This window comes from Myiozetetes cayanensis, unplaced genomic scaffold (assembly GCF_022539395.1).
Source record: "Myiozetetes cayanensis isolate MyiCay16 unplaced genomic scaffold, myiCay2020 scf350, whole genome shotgun sequence".
Classification (NCBI taxonomy): Eukaryota; Metazoa; Chordata; class Aves; order Passeriformes; family Tyrannidae; genus Myiozetetes; species Myiozetetes cayanensis.
In genome coordinates, this window is record NW_026087578.1 from 36,543 (window position 1) to 48,193 (window position 11,651).

The following is an 11,651-nucleotide window of genomic DNA, read 5'->3' on the forward strand; positions in this document are numbered from 1 at the left end:
ACAGGGAGGGGCTGCTGGCAGGAACAGCTCCTCACACACACCCAGGCAGGGAGGAGAGGCAGCTGCTGCCACAAGTGCTGGCCAGGGGATGTGGCCCCTCCCTGCCTGTGTCTGTGGCACAGAGCCCTTCCCTGAGCAGCTCCTGCCTGGGCTCCTTTGCCAGCCCAAGCAGAGCCTCTGCCCTCAGGCCCACGGGGGCTGGGCTGGGCATTGCCCTGCAGCAGCCAGAGCCCAGGCAAGGACAAGGCCCTGATTTTCATCTCTCTCTGCCTGTTCCTCCTCCTTGGCAGCAGCACTGGGGCATTTCCCTGTCATCCCCTGCTGCCTGGGCTCCTCTTGTTCTCACCATTGGGATTTTTGAGCCAGTGTGGGGTTTGTGTGCAGACACAAACCCTTTGGGTGCTGCTGTGGGGATGTGTCTGTGGGACCAAAGTGCCCAGATGCCCTCCAGGCAATTTCAGTCTCTTCAGCTGTTTCCCTGGGTGTCCTGCAGGGCTGCAGGTGCCCTCCAGAAGGGCACAGCTCTGCCATAGTATCTCTGTGCTGCACAGGATCCCCGTGGAGAAAACTCCTCAGTGCTAAATACATGGAAATGCTCTGGGCAGCTGCAATGAGCATTTGGTGTCTCACTATGGGAGGGGAGAGATAAAAGGTGAGGAGTGTGTCAGTCTGTTCTTTGGACACGGATTCCTGGCTATCTGTGCAGTTTCTCTGTAGGGGAACAGTTGAGTGTGATGCTCCTGCAGCTCCAAGCTGCCAGCACAGGGCAGCTGAGCACAGACTGATGGGCAGAGCAGCTCTTCTGTCTGCACTGAGGGACCGTCCCTGTGCCCTCAGAACTCACAAGACTTGACCTGCAGTGCCATAGAAATGTCAGGGATTTCCAACATCCACAACCACTCCTAACTGTGGCAGGTGCAAGTGGGGGAACAAACACAAAGTATTCTCTCAGCTCAGTCCTTCCTTTGGGCAAATTGCAAACAGCAAAGCTGAGAGGCTCTTTGTTGTATCACAAGCACATTTAATTGGAGATCACCCTGCATTCCAAGTTCCCTCTGCCAGCAGAGCAAGAAGGAGTCCTGGGAGCCCATCCCAGAGTTCCTGCTTCCAGTGGTGCCCTCAGGCAGCAACAGCCAGAGCTCAAAGAATGCAGCTGCAGGGAGGTCTGAGTGAGGAGAGAGAGCCTGAGAGTGGGGTGGCTGTGAGATGTGTCCTGTTTGGCTGTAGCAACCTGGTCTAACTCAGCATTGACTTCTCCTCCTCAACAGATCCAAACACTCTGAGGAAGCAGCAAATGCCCAACAGCAGCTCCATGGCCCAGTTCCTGCTGCTGGCATTCTCAGACAGGCGGGAGCTGCAGCTGCTGCACTTCTGGCTCTTCCTGGGCATCTCCCTGGCTGCCCTCCTGGGCAACGGCCTCATCCTCAGCGCCGTAGCCTGTGACCAGCACCTGCACACCCCCAGGGACTTCTTCCTGCTGCACCTCTCCCTCACAGACCTGGGCTGCATCTGCACCACTGTGCCCAAAGCCATGCACAACTCCCTCTGGGGCACCACAACCATCTCCTACACAGGATGTGCTGCACAGCTCTTTTCCTTTACCTTTTTCATTTCAACTGAGTTTTATCACCTCACCACCATGTGCTACGACCGCTACGTTGCCATCTGCAAACCCCTGCACTACGGGACCCTCCTGGGCAGCAGAGCTTGTGCCCACATGGCAGCAGCTGCCTGGGCCTCTGGGTTTCTCACTGCTCTGCTGCACACAGCCAATACATTTTCCCTGCCCCTGTGCCAGGGCAATGCCCTGGGCCAGTTCTTCTGTGAAATCCCACACATCCTCAAGCTCTCCTGCTCACACTCAGGCTAACTCAGGGAAATTGGGCTCATTGTGGTTACTATCTGTTTCATGTTCACTTGTTTTGTTTTCATAGTTTTCTCCTATGTGCAGATCTTCAGGGCTGTGCTGAGGATTCCCTCTGAGCAGGGACGGCACAAAGCCTTTTCCACGTGCCTCCCTCACCTGGCTGTTGTTTCGCTGTTTCTCAGCACTGCAACATTTTCCAACCTGAAAACCCCCTCCATCTCTTCCCCATCCATGGACCTGGCCCTGTCAGTTCTGTACTCGGTGGTGCCTCCAGCCCTGAACCCCCTCATCTACAGCCTGAGGAACCAGGAGCTCAAGGATACCCTCAGGAAAATGATGACTGCATTTAGAGCCAATAATAAAATGCATCTTTTCTTTGGGAAACACTCAGAATGTAAATCATTATAATCTAAGCCTTTTTTCTCTTTATTTTTCTTTTTCCTTCTTTTCATTTTATTTTTACTTTTTTAATGTTTTCCACGAATCAATGGCATTACTCAAAGCATTTCTACATCAGTATCTACCATTTTTATTTAACTCAAGGTCTTTGAAAAAGGTTGTTCTCTGTACATTTGAATGAAATAAAGTTCCATTCCCTGATTTCTGTGTTGAAGATGCTTCTTCAGCCCTTCTCTGGAGCTGCAGGGGCAGTGCCTGTGTGCAGAGCTGGTGGGAAAAGACTCCCAGCACATCAGCACAGCCAGGGACAATGGCACTTGTTCTTTCCACATCTCGGCTTTGGGAAAGGATGGGGAAGGTTGGGAAAGGTGTTAACAGGGTGGTTTTGCCTGAGGTGTTAAACATGGGAGCGGGTCTATCTTCACAATTCCCAAGAGAAGAGATGGCAGAAAGCTGCCCTGCAGGTTGTATTTTAAGGAACAAGAAAAGAGACCGAGGGTAAGGGGTTTCTTTCCTGGAGGGCAGGGCTGTCGTTCACTTGCAGGAGCCCCATGCTGGAATTGTCAGTCCGACTGCCAAATTTGAATGTGGACAAAGATTCCTGCCAGACAAAAGGTGGCAGGATAGAAAGCTTTTGGTGTCCATGGAGTACCCAGGGTGTCCCACCAACTGCACCTAACACCCGAAGGTTATTGTTTCTTTCCTGGGGGAAAGGCCGTGACATCACAAAGAGTCCCATGGCAGATGGGGGGGCTGCACTGTGGGGGTGTGGGGCATTGCTTAGCTTTCCAGGGGCTATTCCAGAATAGAGAGGACGGGCCAGGACATCACAAAGGGGCCCATGACACATGGGTGGGGCTGCATTCTGACCTTGTGGGGTGTTGGTTCTTTGGTTGCCAGGGCATATCTGGAATGGAGAGGACAGGCCGTGACATCACAAAGGGGCCCACGGCACATGAGTGGGGCTCCACTCAGAAAGTTGGGACATTGGTTCTTTCATTGCCAGGGGCCATTCCTGAATGGAGAGGACGGATACTGGGACATCACAAAATGGCCCAAGACACATGGATAGGGCTGCATTTCAGGGTTTTGGGGTGCTGCAGGCATACAAGCGAGCGGGAAAGAACCACACACACATCCACAAGATGCAAGTTCGAATCCAGTTTTATTATTGTTAGGCTGTACAATTTATATTATTCTGAGTTCTGTCCACGCGAACACGAGCACAGCACGCCATCACGATTGGTCAGCACGCGCTGTCCACGCGCCCCAGGTAACCCACCGATTTGTGGTTTTGAAGCCCACATTTGCATACCGTTTCTGTTATCACTGTTTTTTCCATCCTGCTTCTGCTGACTCCTGCATTCTTGTAGCAGCAGGCCGTTTCTTGTTTATCTTACTGTTACCTCTTGACCTTTTCAGAACTCAGAATAATCATGCAGAATTGCTAAGGCCCCAACATCTCCGCATTGGGAAAGGTCTCAATCGGTGTCGTAATTCCAGTCGGCATCGCCGTGGCCAAAGGACCCCTCCTCCATCTCTGACAGTGGGAGGCCTGACTCGCCCACTGCCCCCAGCCACTGCTCACCGAGTGACTCGTCTTCCAGCCAGCTGGGCAAGGGGCTGGGGGCTGGGAGTTGGGGTTCCTTTTGTCCTCATCCATCTCCGTTCTCCTCTGCTGCAGAGGGTTCCAGGCAGCTGCTGCCTCCTTGCAGAGGGGCTCTCCTGGTTGTGGGCACCCCAGGGCTCTGTTGTCCCTCCAACACCTGCGGGCAGGGCAGGGGCTGGGATGTCACAAGGGTCTCCGGGCACCCCCATGGCCGCGTCACAAAGGGCCCTGGAAGGCGCCCATGTCACAAAGGGCCACCCCCAGCCCCCCATGGACAGCGAGACCGCCCGGACCCGGCCCGGGGCAGCCCCGGCACTTGTGACCTTGTAGCTCCTGCTGTGCCCGGAGCCCGGGCAGGGGCTGCTCCGCTGGGGAATGTCCTTCCAGCGTAAAGTGCCGGCAGAGAGCACAGGGCAAATCAGTCTCTCCATCCCGGCACTGCTTCTCTCTCTAGAGTGTTCCAAGCAAATAAAGTGGTCGCTGAACAAGTGGCAGGAAAGGCACTGCCCGCAGCCGGTGCTGCCAGCCCAGCACCCCATCCCTGCGGGGCACCCGCCAAGGGGCCCTGGCTGGGCCGGGCACGGGGCATGCACAGCACTCGGGGGAGCCTTGGAACATTGTCCAAAGTGTACTGTGGAGCTCTGGTGTTTGCCAGGGGCTCCGTGAGAGCCTGTGCTCTCTGCACCCACTCGGGGCTGCTCCCTGCTCCTCTGCCGCCTTATTTCCCAGGGGGATGGAGATGACAGTGCCCTGGCTGTGACCCTGCACGCACAGGACATTGGAATACAGGCAGCACGTGTGTGCCCCGACTCCATGGGCTCATTGCTGGCAGGAGGGGACACACAGGGACGTTCCCCGGGCTCGGCCGTGGCCGAGCGGACCCCGCAGCAGCCGCGGGCCCGTCTCGGCTCCAAAGGCCGCCCGCTCCGCCCCTGGGCGGTGCTGAGGGAGCGGCGCTTCCATTGCTGCGCCCTCAGGGCCTGAGGGGACAGCGGCTCCCGCCAGCCCCGCTGCGGTCCCGGCACACACAGAGAAAGGGGCCACAACTGCTGCTCAGCGACACAAAGGGACTTCCCAACCCCTTCGCAAACCAGCCCCGAGCGCGGGGGGCGGCTGTGTCAAAGTCACCACGCGGCTGCACCAGCGCCAAAAGCACCTGTGGAGACGCTGCCACCTGGTTCCAGCTGTGCCACGTGTGAGACCCAACACACAGGGATTAGTCTTCTATCCCAAACAGACCAAAAGCTTCCGTGTTTTATCCCTAGGTTTTTAGTCTATTTGGGAGAAAAGACCAGTTTTTATTATTGCACTGGCCGGTTGTACATGGGGTTCAAAATGCACAATAAAGAAATAATAAATAAACCAGGGCTAAATGGGAAAGGGGAATGGGTTTCATGGTCACTTCATCAGACATCTGTTCAGAACGAAGAGTTCTTTCCCTGCTCCAGTGTGGGGTTCCTTGTAGGAGATGACTTCAGCGAAGAGAAGTCATATGAACAGTGGAAAGAGGAATTCATCAACGGAAAAGACACAGCAACTACATTTGTTTAATGGACTTTTATAAAGTGATTTTTGGGCTCAGAACCTGTTTTTAGGTAGAAGACCCCATTTTAAATTGTTACATTGGTTTCTATGGACTTTGCTCCCTGGAGCTAGCAGGTGTGTTCTTACTGCACAGTTTATATTGCTGTATCTGTCTCACCCTTCTCCCCAGTTACTTCGTTGTTACTACCCTTTCATGCCTATGCATTTTCCCTCACCCTATCAAATGTCCAAGTTTTGCGTAGCCCTCTCAGTTTCTAGAATCCTCCCCAGCCTGCCCTTTATAAGTTCCTCCATTTTGTTAATAAACCAAATCAGCCTCGGCCACTGCCTAGAGAAGATCTGCAGTCCTGTTCAAGAACCTTGCGGGTCTCGTGTCTCTTTCCCGAACTGTGACAGTTCCTCTCATGGGAGACAGCTCTCCATGAACTTCTCCTGCTCGAGTCCTTCCACAGGATCCGTCCTTAAGGCATCGATCCAGCGTGGGTCCCTTCCATGGGGTCAGTCCTTCAGGAACTGCTCCCCTGTGTATCCCCCGTGGGGTCACCAGTCCTGCCACCAAACCTGCTCCAGCGTGGGCTCCTCTCTGCACGGATCCACAGGTCCTGCCAGGCCCCTGCTGCAGGCTGGGCTTCCCCCAGGCTCACGGCCTCCTTTGGACATCCCCCTGCTCCAGGGGGCTCCTCCGGGGGCTGCATGATCAACATATCTACTGGCAAAAGATTTAATAACAGAAAAACTATGCTGTAAGAAAAAAAAAGGTTTTTTACAGTTTTGTCAGTGGTTCTCTATGTTTTAAGCATGTTTTTTTTGTTTCCTTTTGTTTATTTTGCCAACATTGAAGCTCAAATGAGCAACAGCAGGAGAAAAACAACAGCTGGGTGCAAAGAATCAGTGTGGTACTGAGGGTTCACATGGTCTGTTTTCTCTTCCTCTTCCTCCCCCACCTGTTTTTTGCTTTAAAATGCCCTAAACTGCAGCCTGGGCCAGGAGATATTTGGGGGTTGGGGACAGTAAAAAGCTCTGCATCAACTAAACCTTATTGAAAAATCAAGTGTCTGGGTGGGAAAAATGATCCTTTCTGTTCTTGCTTTGCAGACACAGGCAGAGGGTTCTTACCTGGAGAATATTTACCTGTGGAGGAAATGCCGGGTGCATTTCCTGGTAATAATTGGAATTTGTTGATGTCAGGGTTTAGAGAGAGTTTTAATAAGTGTGGGAACTCTTTGCAGCTGCCAGTGCCCCACCAGCAGCATCCACATTCTGTGCCAGTGGATTCTTGTCCTGTTTCTTTGGGTTCTTTCCTTACAAATATTCCACAAATTGTTCTCTGGGGTCAGTTTTGCTTTTCTGAACCTGTTAATTTTTACCTTTGCCTTGGGGAATAGTGCATGGCCAGGGAAAGGCTGAGCAGGGAAAGAATTCAGGAAAAACCATGAGCCAGGTGGGAAAATGTTGCCAGCGTGGGAGGCTGGAGCAGCGACAAGAGGAGCGAGCAAAGGCTGGGACAGGAAACAGGGACCAAAAACCAGCCCTGGGGAGAGGAACAGGGTTAGAAAAAGGTTGTGACTGCCTGGGGGGGAGTTTGGGGGATTGTCAGCTCTTGGTGGGTTTCTATTTGGACCATGAGGTGTCCTGGCAAAGCCCCAGGAGGGAGCAGGACGTGCCCAGGCCCGGGAGCTCGGGCTGTTGTCCCAGATCAGCTGGTGGGTGGCAGGAGGAGCTGAGGGTGCCCCTGTCCCCTCTGTGCCCCCCAGGGGTGGCAGAAGCCCCTCGGGAGGCAGGTCCAGAGGCACCATCCCCTGTCCCGGGGGCTCCACGAGCTGCCTGCACAGGGTGGGCACAGGGGGGTGGGCTCAGGTGGGGCTGAAGGGCCGTCCAGCACCTTGGGGGGTGACCTGGGGGGCCTGGGACTGAAAACCCCTCGGGGCTGTGCAAGGCCTTGAGACAACACCTTCCCAGGGCACCCAGAGCCGGCAGGAGCCCAGGCTGAGTTGGGCAAACAAAGCCAGTCCTGGTTCTTTGAAGGCTGAAATCACCTAAAGCTGGGGAAGGGCAAACGGGGCTTGGCTTTCCTGGGAGGAAACTGCCCCAAATGGGGCATTTGGCACTCCCCAGTTCCTGGCTGTTATAGTCAACAGACCAGAGATAATTTTAAAAAGTATAAAAGAAATTTATTGAAGGCAGGTAAGCAAAACAGCGCGCTGGGTGACCGGAGGAAACCCCTGTTCCATCAACGGTCTGCAACGTGACAAACCAAGGGTCCATCTTTTATACCCCCTCCTTTATCTCCACCCCTTAAGTCTTTTTCGATTTCTTCATTGGGTTCCATTTCGCGGGCTCCCCCGATATTGGTCCTTGTTTTCGCGGGCTCCATCTCGCCACCTGGGTTCAGGCAATCATTTGGTTGGACCACAGTCCTCAGAGACTGTTGTGTGGAAGTTTCCAGATGGAGGGGTAAGTCCTCTCCTTTGGTTTTTGCTGTTTCCTTCTATTTTTCTTTCCTATAAGCATGCTTAGAACAAACACTTGTAGAATAACAAAACATACAAATTCATAACAATTATGCATTTAACAATTACAACACTGTGGTTTCCCTTTTTGTGATTGTCTAATTCATAACTCTAGCAAAGTTCTTGTTAGGTTTATTGTAACTTATTTTATTCAAATTAATTTGATGATCAAATTATATCTTTACTCTTTATCACCTATTACACAGGCATAAAATACATCTGTAAATTGCATTATTTTTCAAAGAAATATAGGAGATCATTATTGCAAAATGATTAGGATGACCTTGCCAACGAGCTCAGGAAGAGCTGTGGTATCCTGAAAGTCTCTGCAGGACGTGAAGTGAACAGGATTAATATGTGCTGAGTGGGAAGGAGGTGGTTTTGTATCTTGCTGAACTGGGATCTAAAATGGTGCCCACCTGTCAATGGCCCTGTTGTTGTGTCAGTCCAGCTTCAGAGAGAGGAAGCAGGAGACTCTGCAGGGCACAGATTTTTGAAATGGGAATCAGAGGTGCACCACACCATCTGCTCTGGTGTTCACTGTCTTGGACCACACCCCACTGACACCCCTTCCCATGGGTCAGGCTTGTGCTGCACCCAGACCAAGGCATTTGTACTCGAGCTGTGAGAAGTGGTGCTACACCCAAACAAACTTCAGACTTGATTTCAGAAGGGAATATTAAACGGGGCCCCCTTTATATGACATTTGCAAGACGAGTGCTGGAATACTACTTATAGGCTACCCACATTTTGAGAAGGATGAGATTTCATTTAAAATAGAAGAAATGTGGCTCCAAGTTAAGCTGTGACTGGATCAGGGAGCATTAGTTGTATTCACTGAGGAATGATTGTTATCATAGGAGGTAACTATTCAATGTGTTAGGTACAACAGAAGCCAGTCTCTGGAAACTGAGATGACAGAGAAGCAAAGTGCAAATTTTAACCCTGTAATCAACCCTTGAACAGCACACCCATAGACAGGGGGATTCTCTGTTCAGTCACTCCTTAAGCCAAGGCTGAATACCTTTGAGACACAGTGTAAGTCAGAAACTGTGGACCTGATGCCAAATTTGCTGGGGAGTGTTAGAGGAGGTCAGACCATGTGGTTGTCCCTCTAGATCTTAAAACCTCTGAGCTGTAGGCACATCTTAATACTTATTGCTATGAAATGTTCTGATAGTCCAGAAAAACATTCTGAAAGGTTGTTGCCCAAATCTGATCTGTTTGTATTTAAGTAAAATACAACTGGAGGGATCAAGAAGTCTCTAGACATCACAATGAGGATGTGACCCTAGCGGTAAGGCCCCGCTAGACCTGCTGATTACAAACAGAGAGGAGCTGGTGGGAGATATAGTGGTTGAAGGCCGCCTAGGAAATAGTGATCATGAAATAATAGAATTTTCAATACTCAGAGATTCAAGGAGAAACAACAATAAAACCTCTACGCTGGACTTTCGGAGGGCAGATTTTGACCTATTCAGAAGTCTAGTCCAGAGCATACCCTGGGAAACAACCCTTGAAAACAAGGGAGTCCAGGAGGGATGGATGTGCTTCAAACAGGAAGTTTTGAGTGCACAGGAACAGGCCATACCAGTGTGCCGAAAGGCAAGCCGGCGGGGAAGACAACCAGCCTGGTTAAACAGGGAGATTCTGAAGGAAATCAGGGATAAAAAGAGAGTTTATCGACTATGGAAGAGAGGGCTGGCTACTTACGAAGAATTCAGGAAGACAGCTAGATCATGCAGAAAGAAAATCAGGGATACAAAAGCGCAATTTGAAGTTAAATTGGCCACTTCTGTTAGGGATAACAAAAAGTCCTTCTATAAATACATTAATAACAAAAGGAGGGGCAAAGAAAACCTCCATTCTTTGATGGACTCGGAGGGAAACATAGTTAATAGAGATGAGGAGAAGGCTGAGGTACTTAACACCTACTTTGCCTCAGTTTTTACCAGTAAGACAGGTGGCCCTCAAGGCAACTGGCCTCTGGAGCTGGTAGACAGAGAGAGGAAACCAAATAGCCCCCTGTATTCCAGGAGGAAATAGTTAGTGACTTACTGAGCCACCTGGATCCTCACAAGTCTATGGGACCAGATGGGATCCATCCTAGGGTAATGAGGAGCTGGCAGAAGAGCTTGCCAAGCCGCTCTCCATTATCTTCCAACAGTCCTGGCTCACTGGGGAGGTCCCACATGATTGGAAGTTGGCAAATATCACCCCAATCCATAAAAAGGCTGCAAGGCTGACCCTGGTAACTACAGGCCTGTCAGCCTGACCTCGGTGCCTGGCAGAGTTATGGAACAGATCATCCTGTGTGCAATCACACAGCACCTACAAGATGGACAAGGAATCAGACCCAGCCAGCACGGGTTTAGGAGAGGCAGATCCTGCTTGACCAACCTGATCTCCTTTTACGATCAGGTGACTCACCTGGTGGACGAGGGGAAGGCTGTGGATGTGGTCTATCTGGACTTCAGCAAAGCCTTTGACACTGTCTCCCATAATATACTCCTGGAAAAGCTGGCAGCCCATGGCTTGGACAGGGGCACTCTGTGCTGGGTTAGGAACTGGTTGGAGGGCCGGGCCCAAAGAGTGCTGGTGAACGGGGCTGCATCCAGCTGGCGGCCGGTCACCAGTGGTGTCCCCCAGGGATCAGTGCTGGGCCCAGTCCTGTTTAACATCTTTATCGATGACCTAGATGAGGGATTGAGTCCATCATCAGCAAATTTGCTGATGACACCAAGTTGGGAGGGAGTGTCAACCTACCAGAAGGCAGGAGGGCTCTGCAGAGGGACCTGGATAGACTGGAGAGATGGGCTGACTCCAATGGGATGAAGTTCAACAAGGCCAAGTGCCGGGTCCTGCACTTTGGCCACAACAACCCCTGCAGCGCTACAGGCTGGGGACAGAGTGGCTGGAGAGCAGCCAGGTGGAAAGGGACCTGGGGGTGCTGATTGACAGGAAGCTGAACATGAGCCAGCAGTGTGCCCAGGTGGCCAAGAAGGCCAATGGCATCCTGGCCTGCATCAAGAACAGTGTGGCCAGCAGGAGCAGGAAGTGATCCTTCCCCTGTACTCTGCGTTGGTGAGGCCGCACCTTGAGTATTGTGTTCAGCTCTGGGCCCCTCAGTTCAGGAAGGATATTGAGGTGCTGGAGCGGGTCCAGAGAAGAGCAACCAGGCTGGTGAAGGGACTTGAGCACAAGTCCTATGAGGAGAGGCTGAGGGAGCTGGGATTGTTTAGTCTGGAGAAGAGAAGGCTTAGAGGTGACCTCATCACTCTCTTCAACTACCTGAAGGGAGGTTATAGCCAGGTGGGGGTTGGTCTCTTCTCCCAGGCAACCAACAACAGGACAAGGGGACATGGGCTCAAGCTCTGCCAGGGGAAGTTTAGGTTAGATGTTAGGAAGAAATTCTTTACAGAGAGGGTGATCAGGCATTGGAACGGCCTGCCCAGAGAGGTGGTGGATTCACCATCCCTGGAAGTTTTTAAAAAGAGATTGGACATGGCCCTTAGTGCCATGATATAGTAATTAGAGTTGGATCAGGGGTTGGACTTGATGATCTTGGAGGTCTTTTCCAACCCAATCTATTCTATGATTCTATGACCCTATCATGTGGCACACTTAGTACATGCAGTAAAATAGAGCTTTGGGGATTAAGAATTGTTCAGTAGAAATTGAAAGGAATCTTAAGGCAATCACTGAGATTTTGATACAGCTT

General features: G+C 51.7%; 1 protein-coding gene across 1 annotated transcript; it reads left to right on the forward strand.

Annotated features, from left to right (window-relative positions):
• The first annotated feature begins 1,273 nt into the window (after positions 1 to 1,273).
• Positions 1,274 to 4,859, forward strand: LOC126646586 (olfactory receptor 14J1-like). Its single transcript, XM_050328026.1, is given in 2 exon segments — positions 1,274 to 2,209; positions 4,605 to 4,859. Coding segments are annotated over 2 exon segments (1,170 nt in total). The 5' UTR covers positions 1,274 to 1,294.
• The last annotated feature ends 6,792 nt before the right edge of the window (positions 4,860 to 11,651 follow it).